General features: G+C 50.5%; 1 protein-coding gene across 2 annotated transcripts in view; it reads left to right on the top strand.

Annotated features, from left to right (window-relative positions):
• The window catches only part of LOC146191051 (rho guanine nucleotide exchange factor 17), a 158,843-nt gene that overhangs the window by 27,847 nt on the left and 108,809 nt on the right, over window positions 1-22,187 (top strand). For both annotated transcript variants that reach the window (XM_084601486.1, XM_084601485.1), the window contains exons 2-3: window positions 2,308-2,499; window positions 2,929-5,209. In XM_084601486.1, the coding sequence (XP_084457612.1) occupies window positions 2,393-2,499; window positions 2,929-5,209 (2,388 nt within the window). In that variant the 5' untranslated portion in view covers window positions 2,308-2,392. The remainder of the gene's footprint in view (window positions 1-2,307; window positions 2,500-2,928; window positions 5,210-22,187) is intronic.

Genomic DNA, 22,187 nt, shown 5'->3' on the forward strand with positions numbered 1-22,187 from the left:
GGAAAGAAACAAGTATGGAAGGGAGTACACCACTCCACTCACCACAAACGCTTGTGTAAGGCGGCGGAGGTCGTGCTCCCGCATTCCCAGGTGACGGTTCGAATTCGTCTAATCAGTGTCATGGTGTGGTGGACTGTGTTTGTGAGCCTAGTAATAGCGGTAGTATTCTTGCCGTTGTTCTGAATAATGATGCCCAGTGTACGCACCTTATCGACCTCGGGAACTTGTTGGTTGGAGGGTTTCCTCCATTTGGCCGACATTACCCGTTGATGTTCAAAGAGTAATGTCTTACGCGTAGAATGAGTGGGAGAGGTGGGGGATAACTGTCAGGGCTTTTGCCATAGGAATGAGCGTAATATTGAAAAGAAATGGAGAGAGGACTGAGCCCTGAGGTGTAATTCTGCTACCTAGTTGTAAGGTTGGTAAAGAGTGTGAACCGAATGTTAGTTCTGCCATTCAGTTGCGCGGAAAGGCTGTTACGTAGGGGTGCATCCTTCCTCCTACAGAAATATTCGAGAGAGAGAGCGTTCATAATGGCCGAATGGCGAACATTGTCAAAAGCCTTGATGAGATCCAAGGCCAAGATGACCCTGGTGCTTTTAGCGTTCCTGGTGTGTACAATCTCTTCCGAGAGCTGTAACATAATGTCTTGGGTGGAGAGATGGCTGCCGCCGCACCCGAAAGTCCTTAGTGTATAACTGCAAGTCTCTCGCGCGGTCCATTGCATGTCGTCGCCTTCATAAGGTTCCTCCGTCCTCAATAGATCCAGAACACAGCGCTTTCGCATCGTCCTAGTAAGGTACGTTAGTTAAGGGCCCTAAAACGTTATAGTGATCTACCACTGGTCCCCGCTCATCGATTTAACAGATATTTGTTTGAAGCATGCTTCACTTTGAAAACCGAGTCTCGAACCCAAACGGAATTCAAAGCAGAAGTTTTAGCGTACTTAATTCGCATTTGGCGTAACCACGCTAAATATTCTGTCACTTTCTTCTTTTTATAGACTGCAACATCTGCGTGCATTGTTACTTTCATCGCCGTTCACGAAACCCTCGCTTGAATGAAATTTACAAAGCCTGCGGGTCGATCACGCATAGATGTCAGTTGCCGAGCTCAAGTTAGCGAATTTGATGCCGGCGATGGCGGCTGTGTTTCGAAAGAGTTGAAATGCAAAATCAACATCGCGTCAAAGCCTTCATATGATGCCTCGTTTTTCACTTGCGCGCCTTGGTCGGTCGGTCAAACTCACTCACTCACTCACTCACTCACTCACTCACTCACTCACTCACTCACTCACTCACTCACTCACTCACTCACTCACTCGCTCGCTCACTCACTCACTCACTCACTCACTCACTCACTCACTCACTCACTCACTCACTCACTCACTGTTACTAAGTTAGGAAGTGAACCGCAGTGACTATTTCGTTTTAACACATTGTACTATTAACACATTTCGCTCAGGCTTGAAGACTGGTACCGCTTTTCACTGCGACGTATAGATAGCAGTCGCAGGCTGTTGACCGCAGCTCTTGTTCTGACAAAAAGGAAATGAGCACCAACTAGGAGGCTAGATGCCATGTTCGCGGTTTCCAAGCGTTACGGAAGGCATTTAAATTTTTTCCTTGTTGGCCAGCACAATTTGCTGCCTTTTCGGCTCTCTGAGGTAACTGATCATGCCCGTGGTGGCAACCTATTTGAACGGGTGGTCATGTTGTTATGACCTCCTAAAGAAACAACGGCAAAAGCAAATAAAAAAACGAATTGCACACACATCAGCTCTCTCTGGTGGTACATTTGTACGTGGCGGTGCTTCAGACAGCTGACGAATTCGTAACGGCTCATGGGCAGTTGGGGCTGCGAAAACACACTGATACTCTTGTTGCAATCCGTTAATTGCGGCATGATAGTTCTGGCGCACCTGTGGTTGTATTTTCGTGCGCAATTACGTTCCAACCCCCGTCAATCACGATAGTGTGGCGCGGTGCGTGAAGCTCCAGCAGTGCACCGTTAAATGGGTCGCGGCTCCGCAGCTGCCTTCCTGCTGCACTAAAATCGGAGCGTCCGCGAACGCAGAGCGAGTCATTTCGCGAAAAGCTCGCTCGTTTATTTGTTCTTCTTGCGAGCATTTTGCAACGTGTAGCAGCAGCAGACTTTGGCATAGCCTCGTAGGAGTAACACCTTCCGCTGGCGCCGATTGCGTATACCCCACTGGGGAAGCGACGAGGCGTCACGAGTGCGGCGCTGTCGTCGTCGTGTCGAGGAGGGCGTATGTGTGTGTTTGTGTGACGAGACGTGTGTCCGCAGCCCCGCGTGGTGCCAGCCGCAGCGTGGCGGGGGAGGATGCTGACTCGCTGCGACGGACGGTGCGACGAGGCTGCCGGCGGCGCCCATGACGGAGCGGCGCGTGTCGGTGCGCGAGCGGGCCCGCGAACTCGAGGCCCTCGCGGCCAGGGAGGCTTCGCCCCATTTGGCCCACAGGGCGCGCCTGGCCCGCAGGTGGGTACTTGTTCGTTTTCTCAGCGTCTAACAAGCCTTCTTCGAGACACGCAGAAATCAGTGGAGGGAATCTCGTGAGAAAACAGTATGCCTCCCCCCGCCCCCCCCCCCCCCCCTTTACTTGTTTTCGTGTTTGTTGCGTTCTCAAGGCTGCCTTACGTTATGGGCATTGAGCGAGTGATTAAACTCTCGCGGGATTTTGATGAGGAGAACCTCGCGACATTTGCTGGATGGTAGCTATAACTTTTTGGTCATAGTGTGTAGTTTGTTTTTATTGCATGCTTTCTCCGGGTTACTGTCTCAGTAGTGCTATTATTGCTATCCGGAGTAAGAGAGACTGTTGTCGTGCACTCGTTGCCACTGTACGTGTCTGCGTTGCGCGTTTTTCGGACAGTGGTTGACAGCGGCGTCTGCTGCGGCTCCTCGCAGGCTCGGGCTGACGCGCGCCGACTCGGAACCCGGCGCCGAGGGCGTGCGCGCGGGACCCTGCCATTGCTGTTCGCAGCCGGCCGGAGAATGCCTGTGCAGCGGCGACGGCGGCCGGCTTCTGTCCGTGCCGCACGTGCCGCGCAAGAAGGCGTCGGCACCGGCCATCACGCCGCTGCGGGGCGCCCCGAGCGGCGGTCTCGTAGCCGAGGGCTCGAGCTGTGCCGACATCCGGCTGGCCTGGGAGGCCCTGTGCTCAGCGGCGGCAGCGCAGGGGCCCGAGGCTAGCGCTATTTCGGATGAGCCCCGCGACGAGAATAGCGCGCCTATCTTGGGCGCGGCGCAAGGTGACTCGGCGCGGGGCCCCCTGGACGCGATCCTGCAGTCCCTGGAGGAGATCTGCAGCCAGCTGGAGGAGGCGCCCGGCCATGCGGAGGGAGAGCCCGTGATGCTGCCGGACGCCGGTGAGGCGGCGTCCCGGCTCAACCTGCGCTGCGCCCGCTCGCAGCCCAGCTCGCCACGCGTGCGCGCCAAGCCACAGCTGCCGGCCTACCTGACGCTGGCCCGCCGAGTCCGCCATGACGACGCGCTAGAGATCGAACAGATCAAGACCATCCTCGCCTCGATCGACTTCTCGCGCTACCGCAAGAAGCGCGCCACACTGGCTGAGGAGGGTGGCCAGCCTGAGCCGGCGGCCCTCCAGGGGTCCAGGCTGCGGGAGCTGACCGAGAAGCTCAAGAGCCCCGTCGGTGCACCGGGCAGGCCCTCGGACGTGTGGAACCGAAGGCCCGCCCCTGTGTGCCGCAGCGCTTCCTTCTCGACGTCCGACCTGCCGTCAGTGCCCGCGACGCCCCGCGAGACGCTGACGCTGCCGCGCAAGGCCCCCGCTTCCAGGCCCCTGGGCCGCGTAGCGGGCCGGGGGGACAGGACGCTGGACGACGTGGCCATGTCCAGCCTGTCCCTGGACTCGGCCGTCGAGTCCATCGTGGATGAGACCCCGTACCAGCGCGAAGCGTCGCCTCCCGCCGACAAGCGGCGCGTACAGCGCGGATGTCGTTTCGCGCCCCTGGATGATGACGGCAGCCGTGGTCCGCCACAGCCCCCCGAGAAGCGGAAACGGCGCAAAGGGCTGGCGCCCGTCGAGGGCCCCAAGAAGGAGGCCGGCCGCTCGCTCACCTACCCGCCGCAGCGAAAGACGGCCGAGCAGGAGCTGGCCTTCGGCTCGGTCGACAGCAACGGCCTGAAGGCGCTGGGCGGCCGGCCCGAAAAGCAGCCCAGCGACTTGTCGCTTGCCGACAGCCACTTCTGCCCCAGCGAGGCGCTGGGCGAGGAGACTTTCGGCGACGTGGTGCAAAGCCTCTCCTCGCGGCCTGAGCAGCCTGAGCAGCCGCGGCAGGAGAAGAGCAAGAAGAAGCACCTGTCCGACCCAAGTGCCGACAATACGGGCGCCGCCACCGAGCTGCTCCTGGGAGCGTGCTGCCGCAGCGAGCCGCAACTCTCCTGCTCGGGGGCCCTGCACAAGCGCCAGCACTCGGGACCCGCCGCACTGAGCCGAGCTGCCCCGCAGCCGCCTCCACCGCCGCCTCTCTCGGACTCGGAGCGCGCCACGTCGGACACCGAGCGCACCTGCAGTCCGCAGCGGCGATACTCAAAGAAGCGGCTGCGCGGGCCCTACGGCGAAATGCTTGAACAAGAGATGCGAAAGACTGGCGAGAAGCAGAAGACCGCCTTCTGCGAGGAACTCAGCTTCCTGCTGCCGGCCGATAATCCCCAGACGACCCCTTCGATGACGACGACCACCGGCGCAGCAACGACAACATCGACGACGACTTGTGCCAAGTCGAGCACGAACGCAGCAGCGACTTCGTCAGCGGCGCGATCCAGACCCGCTCACCTGTCCAACAGCCTCTCGCTGGACGACACTCAGCTGAAGAGTTCCTCGGTGTCTCTCGAGGCTGTGCCTGAGGCCTCCGCGCCGCGGCGAAAGATCAGCGCCAACTACCCGCTGACGGGCTCTGACACGGCTTCCCTGATGGCAAACAACGCGTCGGAGGAGACTGCTGGCAAAGCCCAGCCCGTGTCGTGGTTGAAGGCGGCGGGTGATTCAGGTGGTGGTGCGAGGACTCCCGCGCCGTCTCCCGTTCCGCCGTCACCGCAACTGAGCAGCGCAGCGCCCGAGAGGGCGGTCAGGGACACCCATCACGAGCGGTCACACAGCAGCCCCGCGACGACGTCGGACGGCTCGCCCTTGCTCGTCAGGACGGGGTCCCTACGACGGCACCAGGTGAGGGTGTGCGTTTTCTTCCTCTTTCTCACCACTGGTGTGCAGGTCCCGAACTGAACTTACACGTCGGCGTCGGTCTCCAGAAGGTTCCTTTTTGAGAATGGGTATTTGAGGTTGGGTATTTGACGCACCCTGACGTAAACTACGCCGCGTAAACAGCGTACACGTGACGCTCGCAATACCGCGCGTCACCCACCGCCCTCTGGAGGAAAGTTTGCTGCGAGAGTAAAAATAGGGTCGTTGTCAGGGAGCTGGCATATCTTTGAGAGTCGTGCGCTCATCGTGTTTACTGAAGTTCTAGTACTGGACTTTGTTTCAAAATTATTTCTAAAAAAAAATGGAAAAGTTGCTATCCTGGCTGTTACTGTAAATTTGAAAAAGTGGTGCTTTAATTAAATGCCATGAAGTTCATTTTATTTCAGATTTTTTTTTTGACTGGAAGGAAAATGCTTAAATTTGCGGGTATTTTAGTCGCGTACGCACACTATCCATGCATACGATGCTAATGTTACCGACTTCTAGATTTTGACTCCTGGCTTCGGGTAAACAGTGCAAATTTTGTGCTTCGTCGTTGTAAGCTGGTTATTGTTATGATTGTATCATGTCGGTTCACGCAGTAGCGAAAAGTAAACAGATATTGTTAACTAGTGCTAAAAGTAAACAGTGTTAAAGGTAAACAAGTAAAAAGTAAACAAAATTAAAAGTAGATATTGTTAAAAGTAAGCAGATATCGTTGACAATTATTTTTCACCGATCGAGTTGTTAATATCTGATGGTCGTCGTCGTCGGTAATCTTATTTTACGCAAGTCCGTCACTGGACAGCATAGTTTGGAATGAGCTTCAGTGCGAAGTTTGTGACACACTTTGTCCGTAGTACGAACGTCGACAGGAAGAAGCTGCTCCTGTGTTCCAAGTAGAAATAATCGATCCCTCGCTCATTTTGCTTTCCGCAGTAATATTTTTTATTCTTCAAACCTGTAAGACTCCTACGGTTGCGAATGTCTTGAGCTTCTTTGTGTTCCTTTCGTTCGAGCATGTAGCCGCCTTGCATTATCTCATTGTTCTTCGAAAAGATGCATCTGCTTGTAGTTTTTGCTTGAAGGCGTTCGGCTCGTTAACATTTACACCCTAGGAGAAGCTGTTATTATAATAACTCTTAGGAGTCTGGACAACAATTTGTTATTTGATACGCTATCATCAAAACAGCTACTGGTCGTATCTTGTCAAGAACACCGTGAAAAGCCGGCTTTGCACTGCCTGCATCTCGTCTTATACCACTCTCTCCGTTTTCGTCTTGTCATTTTTGTCAGAACTTTACAAGGCGATGAAAACTTTTCTCTTTCTAGCTGCGCTTAAAAGAAAAATTCAAGAACACCGAAGCCGGGGCTGCATTTCCCCTCATTCTGTTGCTTTAGAACTTAGCTCTCGATTTGTCAATCAAGAAAAAAAAAGAAAGAAAATGGCGGTGAAAGGCACAGAAAACAAGGTTACTTGATCGCGATTTTGGGGAAGCATTAAAAAGAGAACTGTAATGTTTTTTTGTTTTAGTTTTCTTTATGAAATGGGAGCTTGCTAACACAGGGTAAATATATATATATATATATATATATATATATATATATATATATATATATATATATATATATATATATATATATATATATATATATATATATATATATATATATATAAATAAATAAATATATATATATATATATATATATATATATATATATATATATATATATATATATATATATATATATATATATATATACATATACACAGGATAACACAGGGTAAAAATATATATATATATATATGTATATATATATATATACACATAGTGGGTTCGGCACGTTGTTTTTTCTTCTACTTTGCGTTTAATTATCGTTCCCCTGAACAGAATACATTACTAATTTATGAGATTATCGAAGTAAAATTAAAAAAAAAAAGACAAATTACAATCCCCAGCTTTCTTTGGCCTCGCCGGCTGTTGGCTTCTTTCCTTCACACACACACACACACACGCACGCACGCACGCACACACACACGCACGCACGCACGCACGCACACACACACACACACACACACACACACGCACGCACGCGCACACACACGCACGCACGCACGCGCACACACACACACAGATATATATATATATATATATATATATATATATATATATATATATATCTCCTGAGTCATTCACCATCTGCTTCACCACCAGGCTTTACATGGGAATACACAGCAGATGGTGAATGATTCACCATCTGCTGTGTATTCCCATATATATATATATATATATATATATATATATATATATATATATATATATATATATATATATATATATATATATATGGGGTGCGTTTAGGCTTTACATGGGAATAAACAGCAGATGGTGAATGACTCAGGATAACGTCTCAGACGGCATGCGCGCATTTCCGCTTGCACGAATCGGTAAACCATACCGTACGTCTCACCGATTTACCTTTGTTTGTGGTCTATGCCTTGATTCATACCGCGCACGCTGAAAGGCGGGATCTGGCGCTCTGCTCCTTCATCGTGGCATGGCACCACTTCGGTTTGCGATTTTCGCGGCGCTCAGAGCTTTCTGAAGGCGGACATTGCCCCGCTGATTTACATCCCGTTTTGCGGCACTGCTCTCAACCGGGCTGGCTGTGTTTTTCCAGGCGCCCGACCTCGTCTCGCGATGGGGACTTTGAACCTCGCACTATATTTACAAACTGACGTGAGAAGCCACTCGCGGTGTATAAAATCGCGCCGCGGGCTCGCGCATCTGCAGCCGGGTGCAATAATTCACAAACTTGGATCAATGCCATGCGCCGTGCAGCGTGGTTCCACGCTCACGTAACATCCTCCCCCACTTTCTCTCATACTGCTCGCGCGGACCACAGTGTGGTTACCCCGTGCAGGAGACTGCGTTGGAATGCTCACGGGTGATGGTTTGCTGGCATAATGTCTAAGCCAACATGTTCTTAATTTTTTTTTTTATAATTTGTTATTTTTTTTTATTATGTATTGTTTCTTTTGTTTTTCCTGAATCAGTGCCTGTGTCCGCTGCCCTCAGACTGGGTTTAAGGCCCGTCAAGTTGCCGTGTGCAGCTTTTTCCTTAAATCCCCCATAAATTGTATGTTTATGGAAATAAAGGCAATTCAGATTCAAAATTAAAGAGAACAATGAACGATAATGATAACAACGGGCAAAAGAAAACAAAATTTACTTGGAGCCAAGTTGTCCAAGCGTAAGAAGTAAGCGTCTACGGTACATTAGTCGCAGGAAGTCTGCTCTCAGGGGCTTTTTTTGCTTTGTTTTTTAATGCGGCTGATTTAAGACTCCGTTCTCCAGAAAATATCCGTCATCGGCGTTTTCGGCATTGGTGAGCGAGAAATCACGGGCATTCCTCTGGCAGATGGATGGCTGGTATATAAGGACAAATATAGGGACGCCGCCTTTGAAGCGGGGTGGTGGCAGATGCCACCATGCTCGGCTTTCTTTTCTCCTTAATATTTATTTAAAGTTGCTAAAAATCGGTAAATAAATTCTTCATTTCTTTATAACATTTTTACTACTGCACTTGCAATCTTTGTCACCTGTCCGCTTTTCAGGCACCAGTCTCCTAACCGCTTTTTGCTGACTTCCAGTGCTGATTCATTCATCTGGCCATTGTTATCTCTGAAACCTAGGGTCGCAGGGAGAATGAGGGTACCTGCGTTGACATGCGGATGGATGCCATCGCATTCGAGTATAAGCTGTTCATTTATTTCTACAGATTTACCACGCCCTGCATAGTTGTAATTATATTGGCTAAGTTTCTTTGTATAGCGGCGCATTCTAAGGCGCCCTTATCTGGCTTCAAAGAGCAGGGCACTGCATCTGGAGTTACCACGGAACGATTCCTTTGTCTGCCTTATCCTGTTTCGGTATAGTTCTACTCGCTGTTTCTTTTCCGTTGAATTAATAGAGTGTTTTAGTCTGTGTTTTCTTTTTTTTACCTGTAATTTTAGGCTCTTTATTTCGCCGTCCTTATGTCCACACTTGCCGGTTGGTGTTCTAGCCCTCTTTTCCGTCATTACGAGTTAACGCTTTTTTGGTATAGGTGTTTAGGCACCTTAGCTGCCCACTTATTATCGTCCAAATTTATCTGTCGTTTTTCGTATAATAATACTTTACTTTGCTCTTCACGTGCTTTGAAAGATGTCCATCCCATATCCCTCTGTACTGCCTCGAACCTAGTGGTAATCTCCTAACAGCTCTCCGATTTATTTCTCTGTATCGACTGTAGGTCAGCCCTTGGGCACAAAACCACATTCCCGAAAGTAAGCCCTGACGCTATTATTACTTTCCAAATACCCATCAGTTCTTCATACCAGTTATAACCCCACAATATATGCTTCATTATCCCGGCATCTTTTCGCCTTTTTGCCCTAACAAACTGCTAGGGCAGACGTGCTTTTTCTTGTATGTCAGTCCTTCGTTTACTCATACCCATATATATTTGTATTCTTGCACTCTGGGTATTTCATGGTCTTGTATTGTAAGCACCGGAGCGGTTGACCCGGTAAAAATAATCAAACAGAACCTAATTTCGCTAAAAATGATAGAGCGTCCCCCTTCATGTCCAGAAAAATTAACCAGTTTGCAAATCTTCAGTTTGCAAAATATGGCCTTTCCGCCTAATCTGTACGGAAGACGAAAACCTAGATTACTTTCGTGCACCCTCATTTTTATATTAATCATATAAAGCACGAACAGTGGCAGTGATGCTACACAGTTCCACGAGAGTTCCCTGTTTACGTTGTCGTATATGCCCCGTTTATGTCCAGGAACGCTAGAAACAAACATCTGTTTTCCGCTCTGGCAGTTGATTGTAATTTGCAAGTGACGTAGCATGGCACTGATTGGTTGCTGGGTTGTTCGAAGTCATAAGAGCACATGATGACCCGCCGCAGACGGGAGCCGTTAACGCTTTCACACCTTAAAAAAAAAAAAAAAAGGCGGAGTTTAAGTGTCGCCTCAATATTTTGTTTTACCATTATTCATAATTATATGTAGACCGGTCGTTTTGTACTGAATTTCACAATATGTAGCCTTAGTTTTCGTTGTTTCTGATGCGGGTGGCGATTTATTCACTACACTTGTGAAGTGCGTTGTGGCCACGCACATGTGGGTTGTCGGGACTTGGCGTAAATGTCGGCGTCATCCTTGCGAAGTGTCGGCGCGTAAAGACTCCACTCTCGGGAACCTCTATCTACTTTCCCACCGAACTCCGCCGGCCAGAAGCTCCAGTAACCACCGGAAACCTACCTCCACCCAAGTGATTCACTCAATTCACTCACGCTGTGGGAACTCAGCTGCCTTCCGGAAGCACTAACCGGTCTCGTCTCCACCTTACCCCCACCTATAAGGAGACGGCCTGCAGTCACTGAGCAAGGCAAGATGTGACGTAACGTTGGCGTCGAAAGCACGTCACTTCTTTGCTGACGAACATCCGCTGCTGGAATCAGTCAGTGTTATGTCCGGGCAGAATTTAATGGTAGCCTCAGATAGTAACGCCATAACCTCGGACGCCGCGAGCTTTAAACCTTTGCGGTAAGCTCGCTGTCGTCGCTGAAAGTGCGTCGAGTGGATGCAGATCTGCATATGCATTCTCTCTTGCGGCCCTGCACTGACTGCCAACGGAATCGTATCGAAATAGAAGCGCTCGCACACAAACACATGACGGAAGAACCTCCGCAGAATGTTTGGAAGGGCTCCGTTTTTTTACGAGCTTCGAAGCTCGTAGAAGTTACTTTGTGCAGACCTGCGACGGCTTTCTCTCTCCTTTGAGTGTTGCTCGCTGTGGACTTCCTGCCCATAGGAAGGAGGTATAGGATAAACTCCTTGCTCGCACTTTAACGAGTGTGGTCAACTTCTGTGGTCAAGACAGGGACCTCGTGTACACTGGCTAACGAAGAGCTTGCCTTTACATTTCACCTTCTTTGTTTATTCGCGTGCCTGGCGCCGTTCGCTCATCGCACATTCTTAGCCATCGGCCGATCCGTCTAATTTTAGGTTTGGCCCAAGTTGATACGGGTGATTAATTCGCAACACTGAGCACACAGGCACGCTTGTTTTTTAGCTTCCTGAGGACGAAAACGGCGCACTGTTTTTATCAAACGCAAGTGAAGAGCTGCATATTTCCATTCAGATTTATTTCGGAAGCGGCAGAATGGGAAATGGGCAGAAGACGACGTTGACGGGCTCTGCACACACAGCTCACCACCCGCTATTCAGGCTCTCAGAATGGACGGACACTTTCCCTCTCTAAGCTCATCCCGCCTTCAGGGCGTATACTTAATTTAGGCTCACTGACGCTTACAAGTCAAACCGTGACTGAAAGCCCTTGGACACTGCGTTTGTGGGCTGCTTCTGGGTTTCTTTAACGTCTAGCAATAGCTGCCGTACTGTACTGCATTTGTTTGTGTTAGTCCTGGCCCGAGTTCCCTTGTTCCGTATTCCTCACGTCGCACCTGTGCTCCACGTATGTAACGACCGCACTGTAAATGTAACCACTCTCTGTGCTGCGATGGGAATGGGCAAACATATATCTAGGTCAATTTTGGCTATAGGTTGTCTTATTCTTGTTTAAACGCATTCGTCCTGTTGCTGGCCTAGAAACCTGCTGGGACATGCGCGTGCACTACGACTTGTCAAGAGTGTCGTCACTGCTGTTACGTTTCTCCAACGACAAGTGGGACAGCTGACGCGGCCACCGCATAGCAACAGGCAGAACCGCGAGCGGATCGGCCATTTCGACGCCGTTCATCGGCCGCGCAACGCTTCCTCCCGCGGGCAAGTCTCAACGTGATCCTGCCACGCGCCAAATGTGTGTGCGTGCGTGTGTGTGCAAACGCCGGCCAAGCCCGGAGCTCGGGGGAGAGTGCGCCGCCCTCGCCCGTCTGCAGGAGGTGGAGGAGATGCGTTCGGACCACCTGCGATGGAGTCATCCCATCTTGCCCAGACTTGCCGGACTCTACATTTCCTGTGAGGGTTTTCTCTTTCCCTGTGAACTGGAAAACCTATAAAAAGCAGCGGCCGACTCCGCTGAAACAGAGACTACTTTGACGCGCCGTTGACACGACGCTAGACACCAGCTGTGTGAGAGTGTCTGTATTCTCTCCGGGTCAGCTTCTCTACCCGTTCCTTCATGATGTTGTAGTAAAGGTTGTTTCGTTAGAAGACGCCTCGTCTTTGCTGGCACCTTTGATGCCGTCCGCCGTCCACGGAGCCGCCAGGCCAACGCTACCGAGGGGTCGCGAGCCGCACGTAACAACTGGCGTCAGCGGTGGGCTGAGCACACCAGCCACAAACGTAATAACTGCTGGCAGCGGTACGATACTCAGGCGCATGCGACCCAAACCTAATACTGCTCTGCCACGGTTGCTTCGTTTGGGAGCCTGCACGGTCCCTGCTTTACTTTTACCAATGGACAAGAAACGCGGCAGTTTTCATGCAGCCGAAAATGCTGATTTTTTCATTTTTTTCCCGCTATTGGAGCCGTCTCTGCCTGGTGAACTTGCTAGTTGTGGATCCATGCATGCGTCGCGTGTATGTGCCGCGGCGGCGGCTTTCTTTCTTTTTTTTTTTTTTTCTGGGGGGGGGGGCAACAGAAAATCCGCGTAGAAGTCGTAAAAACATAGGGAAATTGTCGTGTTGCTCCGCGCTCTTTGCGGCTGCGATGGCGGCGGAAAGAAAAAGACCAGAAACGGGTTAGAAAGAAAGCTGCAGCGACGCCGTGCTGCACGCCTTCGTTTCCGGCCTGAGCGCGCGTTGCGTTATGCCCCGCCGTACGCTTACAGGCGCTGCGAAGAAGCGAAGGGCGGACGCTCAGTGCCGCAAAAGCCTAGGATACGAGCTTGTCGTGTGGTGTGGTGCTGCAAGAAACGGCGTTTCAATCGGGCTCTTTCCGAATTTTCTTCGTTGCCTGGTGCGTGCGGCTTTTTCACCTCGCCAACACGACGATTCCTCATCGCGTATGTACTGAACGAATTTACTTCAAATACTTCCCTGCACGAATCCTTTTGTTCATATAGTATGTCGCCCCGCCTTGGTGGCGCAGTGGTTAATATGCTCGACTACTGTGCCGGAGTTCTCGGCTTAGAACCCGACCGCCTGCAGCTGCGTTTCGATGGAGGCGAAACGGAGTGGCGTCCGTGTACTATGCGATGTCAGTGCACGGTAAAGGATCCGAAGTGGTCGAAAATTCCGGAGTCCTCCACCGCGGCGTCTTTCATAGCCTCAGTCGCTTTGGGATGTTAAACTCCAAAACCATTTTACTATCTTGAGGCCTGCACTTATTAGCCTGATTTGCTAAAATTTATTCCACATTTGAATATGTATCGAATTTGTAAAAATATTTAGCTTGATTTCATGATGATAAATTTATCTCTGCTTCAGAAGTACATGGACAGAAGCTAGCTGCCGCAAAAGCAGCAACAATTTTTACCTCAGAAACGGCTATATATAGCTGTTACCTAGAAAGATGTACGCAGTCTTCGTAAAAAATGTAAAGCGCTCTCCGCTATGAACTAAACCAATGCAATTTGCCACTGGATGCATCCAACACGTGAGCATATTTCTTGCGTGCATCATTTTCCACGCACGCTACTCCGCTGGTGTCGCACAATCACGTCCATGCCAATTATACGAAGCATTTTATTTTAAAGTCAGCGAATCTCTCGTTGCCCGTTTTCGGAGACCAGCATCTGTCTGATGTAGTACGTGTCTGGGACAGAGATGTTGTCGTGAACACCTGCGTTGCCAACACTTCTGATTAGAATCCTTGCATTTCACTTTGCTGCCACAGGTGACACTTGCTCGCATGCCTGTATTTCTTGGTTTTGCTGTTTTGTGCGCGCAATTAGTCCGACCTGAACGTCGTAAGCTTAGAACATCATAGCAAGAAAGCTCTTCATTCAGGTTTCGAGTCTGGCGTAGCTGCTGCCGATAAGTGCTTTTCTTATATCCATTTGCGATGCTCACCTGTAACGGCTCGCAAATGACGTCACAAGTGTCATGACGGTGCACTACTCAAAGCTTATAGAGAATGCGTAATACAGCACGGGGCGATAAGTGGATCCGAAGAGCGTACAGAGACCAACCAGTCTACCATCATGGCGGCCGCTATGGCATGCGCACCACAACCAGAACGAACACGAGGGAGGAAGAGACAGGACACAGCGCTGAGTCCTGTCCCTTCCTCCCTCGTGTTTGTGCTAGTGCGCTGCCTTTTTCTATAATGTTATATCAACTCGCCCGTCAGTCTGTGCTATAGGCCGGCTATGGCGACAGTGAAAGCCTGCTATTCTGTAAGCGTCTTCGTTTTTTCGGTTGAAGCGGGGAAAATAGTACAGCTACCGATGTCTTTCTTTGTTATCGAGAAGAAGCGAAAGGTATTCGACTGCCAGTGCGCCCGAATTCGTCTAGGTGTCCTTAGTGTACGAAAAGGTGGCACAGCTATAGGAAGGCTGTATGCGTAAGTTTAAGAGACAACGTACTCGAGTTATTGGCATGTCAGATGACATTTTTGTACTGTAGGGAACATTTTTAGGAGGATGAGGAGAATGCGTACGACTCGAAGGCGAGCTTCTGATTGGAGTTTCAACACATTTGCGACTTGAGGGCCTTGCGAGACGCTCGAGTATACCGTGATCGTCGTAGCGAGCTGCTCGCTCCTCGGCTGAGCGCGCTGCGTGCCTAGCGCGCTTGTTGCCGGCGGCGCGCTTTCTTGGAGGCCGCCGCCGTGTCGAGGCTGGTTTTAGCTCCGCGTGGGTGTCCGGGGGGCGCTGGAACGGAAACGGCCCTGCGGCCGCCACGCGCTTCCCCGGCGAGAGCGCACCTCGCCGCCTCATTGCGCGCGAGCGTTTCCGCTGTGTGAGACATCGGCGAAATTGTCGCACATTCCTCTCGCGCGGCACCGAATCGGGCCCCGTCCTTCGCCCGCCTGCTCTAGCTGAGGCTGTTCAAAGAGGTCATTCGGTCTGGTTGACGCTTGACGGCGGTTACCGTGCGTGTGTTGGCATCTGAAAAGAGTGCGCACTTTTGTTGTTGCTGTTGTTGTTGTTGTTTACGGTTTGGGTTTATGCAAGTGGGTCGCCTTAGGCTTGGACGTCGAGGATAGCTGATCCGTGGTAGCTAACCTACTGTATACTGTGCCATAGTGTATATATTTCTCTTTATTTTTATTTTTGCCTATCCTGTCCTTTCTTCCTGTCGCTCACCTCTATGATTTCCTCTATCGCTTCTTCACTATCCCTTTATTTCCACCGCCCCCGTTCAGGTGCTTCAGATATCAGATACCGGGGCTGGCAAACATATTTTCCTCCCTTTTTAAAATCTAATAATAAAATAACCACTTACTACTACTACTACTAGCTAACCCACAGGGCCCTGGCTGATGATAAAGCAACCACCACTCGGAGCAGTCAGGTCCGTTGTGATACGCGAGTGGATACCTTAACTCAGGGGCGCAAAGTCTGCGTGGTTTTTAGAGGGCTGGATATTGCCTTCCCCGCTTATATCTGCTATAACCATTTTAAAGAGGCGACGCCCGTTCGAAAGACGGAGATTAGGTGCAGTGCTCGCGTGTATTTTACGGCCCCTGGCGTTTGCACGAGTGCCTGCAGTGTGATCTGACCGCGTGCACATTTGTCGTATGTCGAAACAAGAATCAAACTTTATTTACGTATGGGATTGATATGTGCAGCATATATCACCAAGGGGTCCCCACAGTGAGTCTCACTCCACCCAAACTTCTAAGCTGTGCGGGAGGCTAGGTTCTTTGAAACACCGCGCTTTCTCACTTGAACGTTCCACTAAAACGTCGTCGTCACGATCACAAACCTCGTTTATAGCACGCTCATAAAGTTGGCCATCATACAATGAGCTCGATGAGTCGACAAGGGAGAGGCTTTGAGGTGCGCTTGAAAATGAGAGACCAGCCGATTACGTGAGCGTAGAGGGAATGGAGTTCTGCAGAGTCTTCCTGCTGTGGAATCTGTTGTTCTACTCAGCCGATGATGCGGCCTTAGCGCCTTTGCGGAAGAAAAAAAAGGGAGAGAGAGAGAGAGAGATTGCTCGTCTACCGCGCTTACCTCTAAATTCTTAGGCGGAGTGCTGCTTGCCACTTTGCGATACTAATGGTATAGGGGTTGTATAGGTTCTGCGGGAATGAAGAGAGAGAGAGAGAGAGAAAGAGATGAAACATCGCTAAGGTACGAAAGTCGTTTTAATTGCTTTGTGCGTTTGGCACCACAGGCATGCGACCGTTGTTTGCTGTCCCGTTTGGTGAAGCTTTCTTCGTCAGGGCCTTTCTACTAAATAAGGCAGCTCTACTATCACTTCTATATCGAATTTGGCGAGTGAAAATAATGCGTCTATTTGCCTTAACGCAAAAATTCCAATGGCGTTCTTGTATTTATTTAGTAATTTTTGGTACAAGGCTAGCTCTAATCAGAGCGCCGAGAACGAGGACAGCTTAGGTGTTTGATATGCGCTATAGTATGATAATTATAAATCCGCCCATTGAAACGTGTGGTGTTAATAGCCAATGCGTCACGAGCACCGACAGTTGGGTGCGACTCGAGAGCTAGGGTGACTTGTATGGCCTAAAGTATTGATGCATTTATTGGTAAAACCTAAACACGGTGATTTTTTTTTTTTTTTTTTGCCAATGATTTATCTCTAAACATTTTAGAATGACGCGCAGAAATTGACATCGTCGTAGCTTTCCACATGGCGTCGGTCTGCTGGCAGCGCATCGGTTGGACAAAAAGAAATAAACGTACATGCTTTATAATTTTTTTTTTCTGGGTGGAGTACAATAACACTGTAGGTCTGTTCTCTAAGTTGTCGGAAAGCCTACTAACATATCGGATCTATTTACACCGCAGCCTGGTCATATAGTCGTATGCTTGACAAATGGAAAACTATATAGAAGATCGACGTTGTGGAACGAGTTGAACCTGGTGGCCTCAGGTGACATCCTAATCCAGTCTTTGTTGGGCTCGTATGCGTGCATTAAAACTAGCACGCTTGTGAATATTTCGATGGTTGGTTGGTTGGTTCATAGGAAGGGAAAGGCGCAGTATCTGTCACACTTGCTCTGTGGACACCTGAACCGCGCCGTAAGGGAAGGGATGAAGGCTGGAGTGAAGGTGTATAGAGAGAAAGGGGGGCCGTGGTGGAGGGCTACGGAGTAATTTCGACCACCTGGGGATCTTTAACATGCGCTGACATCGCACAGCACACGGACACCACTTCGTTTCGCCTCCATCGAAACGCAGCCGCCGAGGCCGGGATTCGATCCCGGGAACTCCAGCACAGTAGTCGGGCGTCTTACCACTGCACCACCCCGGCGGGGCTGAATATTTCGATGCCAAACATCACTGTAAAGGAAGAACGGTGGTGACCCGACCTTGCCAACCGCTCGGCATCTTTTTTTTTTTTTTTTTAGTTTCTGGTGCCATGTCGGTGCCAGCGTGCGTACGTGCCTCTCACAACCTCTCACAATAGATCGTTAAGGTCACTCAAAGTACGCGCGTAATTTCGATGCTTTCCTTATCGAGGTATAATGCTCTCCTTGGGACGCCCGGCTCCACGCCAACGGCCCGGCTCTTCTATACACCCTGTTGATCTTCGCGCTCTCTCTCACACGCGAGCTCGTTTTTCATCCTAGCGCAGCATCGAGATAAGCAGAAGAGAGCTCCGTTTGTGTTTCTCCAAGGCCTGGAAGGCGACAACGTCTTCCATATCGCGGGAACGCGCGGCGGCGTTCCCCCATTCCTGCACTGCCGTCTCGCGGAATACGGTGCAGCGTTTGGGAAGTTGTACACACAACCGTGGTGAGCCAGTTACAGGTCCAATTCAAAACTATGCGCTCTGTAGGAAAAGGCTGGCGGCAGAAAGACCTGTTGCTGAACAAGTTGGCTGAGCTTCGCGTTGGAGCGATCTAAGGAGGAAGCCTAAACTGAAGCCGCGATGAATTCTGCTACAGGCATTTTCCCCCAGTCCCAGCTTCCTGTGACTTAAAGGTTCAGGAGTTTGTCAGCAATGGTATCCAACTACATTGCAGACAAGGACGCCCCCGGTGGTAAATCCTGAAGCGCCGTTATACATGCGGTATAGTGTATGCAGCGTTCTTCGAAAATGTGGGCACTTGATCGTATAGCAGCCAGTGGCGCCGTGGGTTGCATCAGTGCTGCACGTTTCTATTGATGGGGCCGAATGGCTTGTTTTGCGCGCGTGTGTAATGACGTCTCGCGCGCGTGGGGCGGCGGTGGTCATTTTTAGCGTTCACACACGCACAAGCATGCGGGGCGCCCTGCTCCAGCGGCTTCGGGCGCGACCGTGAAAGGCGAGAAGAAAGGCACTTCATCAGGGTACGCCGCACGGAGCAGCGCTGGAGGCAACAAGGCCGGAGGATAGCTTCCGCGTAGGTTCGTCCCTCTTCCTCCCTCCGTCGTCAATGCACGCTGCGGGGCGCGTCAACCGGGACGAGCCATGCGCGCGACCTGTCACCCGCTCGCGCATAGAAAGGGCGACTCCGGCAGCGATGGGATCGGACAGCGCACTTATGCGTTGGTGTAGCCGACCTTGTTTGTTCGGCCTTTGCTATTCCAAATTTTGTTCCGAACACATCACCGGCGTGAGCGACTGGACCTTGGATCTGAAAACATCCCTCTTATCGGGCGCGAATCGGGTGGTTTGGGAAAGAGAGAGAGAGAGAGAGAAAAGAAAAGAAAAGAAAAGCTGAGAGCGTAACGTCACATTCAGTGAATTGCCAATTGTCGGTGAATTGTTCACGTCAGTCGCAGTATGTGGGCTGTATCGTACTAGCAAGAGAAGTCGCGATAGGCACTTATGTTTTATCGTCTTCATCCGTTATTTCTCCTAGCTTATGTATATTCCGAGGTTACAAGATTTCAGACGGGCGTTTCGTGCAATGAAGAGGTGAAACGCAAGTCGTTATATTCGTTAAAAAAAGATTTGGCAGAACTGCGTATGCTGAATGGCTTGCTTGGCTCTGGGCACGCGAGCTGAGACCATCGAACACCGTGCACAGTGCTGGCGTGATATTCCTGTTCTTCTTTGTCATCATGTCTACAAACATGTTTCTCGGAGAGCTGTGTAATCTGAAGCCATTTTTATAAAGTCAGAATGCACCCTATAACGTTAAACTCTGCGCAGTTTGCATCGTGGTTTGACATTAGCATTGGTAGAGATCACTTTTCGGATAAGGCAAGATGGACGTACGTTGTCTAGGTTCGAAGGTCGGTTTAGAGTAGCTTGATCGATGAGCAGCTTTGTTCGATTAGTTTTTGGTTATCGTTTTTACGTCGCTCCGGAGAGACAGGTGTTGTTCACCTGTTCACAAATATTTGTTGCTGATATTTTGAGCGGATAACTTAAAGAGTTTAGACGCGGGTTCAGACGCGCACAAGCAAATCACGGAGCGGAAAGTTTGTAAGCTCTTTAGCTCCGAGCAACATTGCAGCTCTCTTGTGATGCAGCAAAAGCAACCAGCCGACATTCGGCCCGTGCTGAGTTTGTCGCATGTGGCCACTAGACGCAGATGTTATTGTCACCTGTGTCCGAGTCGCAAAGCTCCGGTTATATAAAAAGACGTGTTACACAATGTGGCCCCAGGTCTGCATCCCCGAAATAACTTTCCATGCTTCTGACCTATTCAAAGAGGAGAGAAGAATACAGGAACAGTGGGCGAACAGTGGAAGTTTTCCAACAGTGGGGGAAGGGGAGGGGAGGGGGGGGGGGGGGGGGGGAGGCGCTCTGGACCATCTGCGGAGGTTCGTTCTACGTCTCATGGATGCCACACATGCAGAAGACGGTCGTTCATTCTCATATCCCGAGACCTATTCACGCGTTTCTTATCGCGAATAACCGCGCGGACGACGACAAGGGATGCCTCTGTCTCGATGGATAAACGGCTTGTAAATATAAACCGTTGCTTTCGTTATCACCATTCTTATACTTCAGAGCATGCGTGATGCTCTTCTTCTGCTGTTCGCAATGTCGGGAGCGGGGTACAGCTGTGTGCGGTGCGGTACCGTATACTCGTTGCGAGAAGCGTCTTTGAATGCTGCAAGCAAAGGCTGAGCGAAATGGCGCCCAGCTTATGCGCATCGTTATCACCGGTTTTTTGCGGCTGCGCCGTCGGGGCGTAGTCTGTGCTGCGCCCTCCCGCCGGGCGGCGGCGCTGCGGTCGCTCGAGCGCTTATTCAAAACGAAGCGGGCACGTCTTCCATCGGTGCTCTTTACGAGGCCACCCCCACCCGTGGCCAGCAAAGCTGATAGACGGTGCCAGACACAATGGAAATGGGTCCGGGGACCCCTCCCTCGGCTATACGCCGCCGATTGCTGTGACTGCTGCGGTGCGTGCCAGCGAGCTCGTTCATCGAGCTCAAGAGCCGCGTATACTGCGCGCTGAAAGCTCGCCCGCGCTCACAAAGCGCGGTTACGGAACGCGTGGCTCGCGGATGAGCCGGCTCATAAGTCCGGATTATAAACGAAGTCGGAGGAGAGGGCAGAGAAGGCGCCGTTGCGAGAGCGGGACGTACCGACAGTCTGCAGCGGAGACGATCGTTTCTTTCAATATTTTTTGTCTCTTCATCTCAGCATCTGGATAAAGGGTCCTCACTGCGGACGCTATGTTTGCCCATATGCTTTACTGACTTTGTAGTAAAATATTGGGTTGCACCAGTATCCATTAGTAACAGAGACGACATAGGCGCGATTGCATACCGGCGCGAAGTAATGTATTTAGGTCTTTTGAAATATAACATTGCTGCGAGCGGGGAAGTTGGTCTGGTAACGCCGCCCACTCGTTTAATAATAGTAGACGTAGCAGAGAGATATCGTGGGTGTCCAGCAGTGCCTAAGAGGATATATGCGATACATAGTGAGAGAGTTGATTACCACGCTTTGGTCTACTTGTTGAATCAGAACTGTCTGTGAACCAAAATGAGTACCATGGCTCGTTGTACTAAATGTTTTGGGGAGGTGCCCTAGAAGCCGCACGTGCGCGTATTACGTAATCGGGCGAGAGAGAGCTGCGCAACCGACGCACCTCTTCCTCCACTCCGAATAGTGTTCGGTCGTTGGTTCGCGTCACCTTGCCACCTAAAACACTTCTGGGACGGATAGTGTTTGGCGGAGTGTAGATTTCTCGTCGTACAGCTCCGAGCCTTGCGCCTAAGTACTGGGGTCGCAAAGGTAAGAGCTCTGCGCCGAGAAACTATGTTAAGTTTGGCAAGGCTGTTGATATATCCTAGCAGAAATAAAGGGGAGAAAATGGAGTTATGACAAGGGGGTCTGGGGGATATAAATTGAATTTAGGAGAATAAGGATAACATGGTTGAGGGTATGCAGAGGGTATAGGGCGCTCATTGGAGATTGGTGGGGGAGGCCTTATACTTTCAGAGTGAGAACAAAAACAAACAAACGAGTTACAAGCACGAACACAAGGAGGGAGAACACAGCGCTTGTGTTCGTATTTATAGCGCTTTTGCCTTTTTTGTTTTTTTCTCACGACGAATGTATACCGACTTTCTCAGTTGTCTGCCTTGAAACTTTATACGTGACCGTCAATATGTGTCCCAAGCGCAGCGGGGCTCAGTCACGCGTCGGTTGTTGGCACTCGGACTCCGAAGCAGAGGCAGGGTGAGATTTATAGAGAAAATAACGGAGATTTATATAGTTGGATGCTGTGTGTAACGGGGCTGATCGCGGTGAGGATGATAAGATTAGGCTAGGCAGGCCCGGTCATCGCCTCATGTATACACTGAATTGTGTATATATGAGGCTATGCCGCGGTTAACTGTAATGGCGTTGGAGGCATTAATATGCATAACCTTTTCACCACTGCTGATGCAGCCATAAGAACATGGAAACCG

The sequence above is a fragment of the Amblyomma maculatum genome, chromosome 4, assembly GCF_055883805.1.
Source record: "Amblyomma maculatum isolate TAMU_Amacu chromosome 4, ASM5588380v1, whole genome shotgun sequence".
Classification (NCBI taxonomy): Eukaryota; Metazoa; Arthropoda; class Arachnida; order Ixodida; family Ixodidae; genus Amblyomma; species Amblyomma maculatum.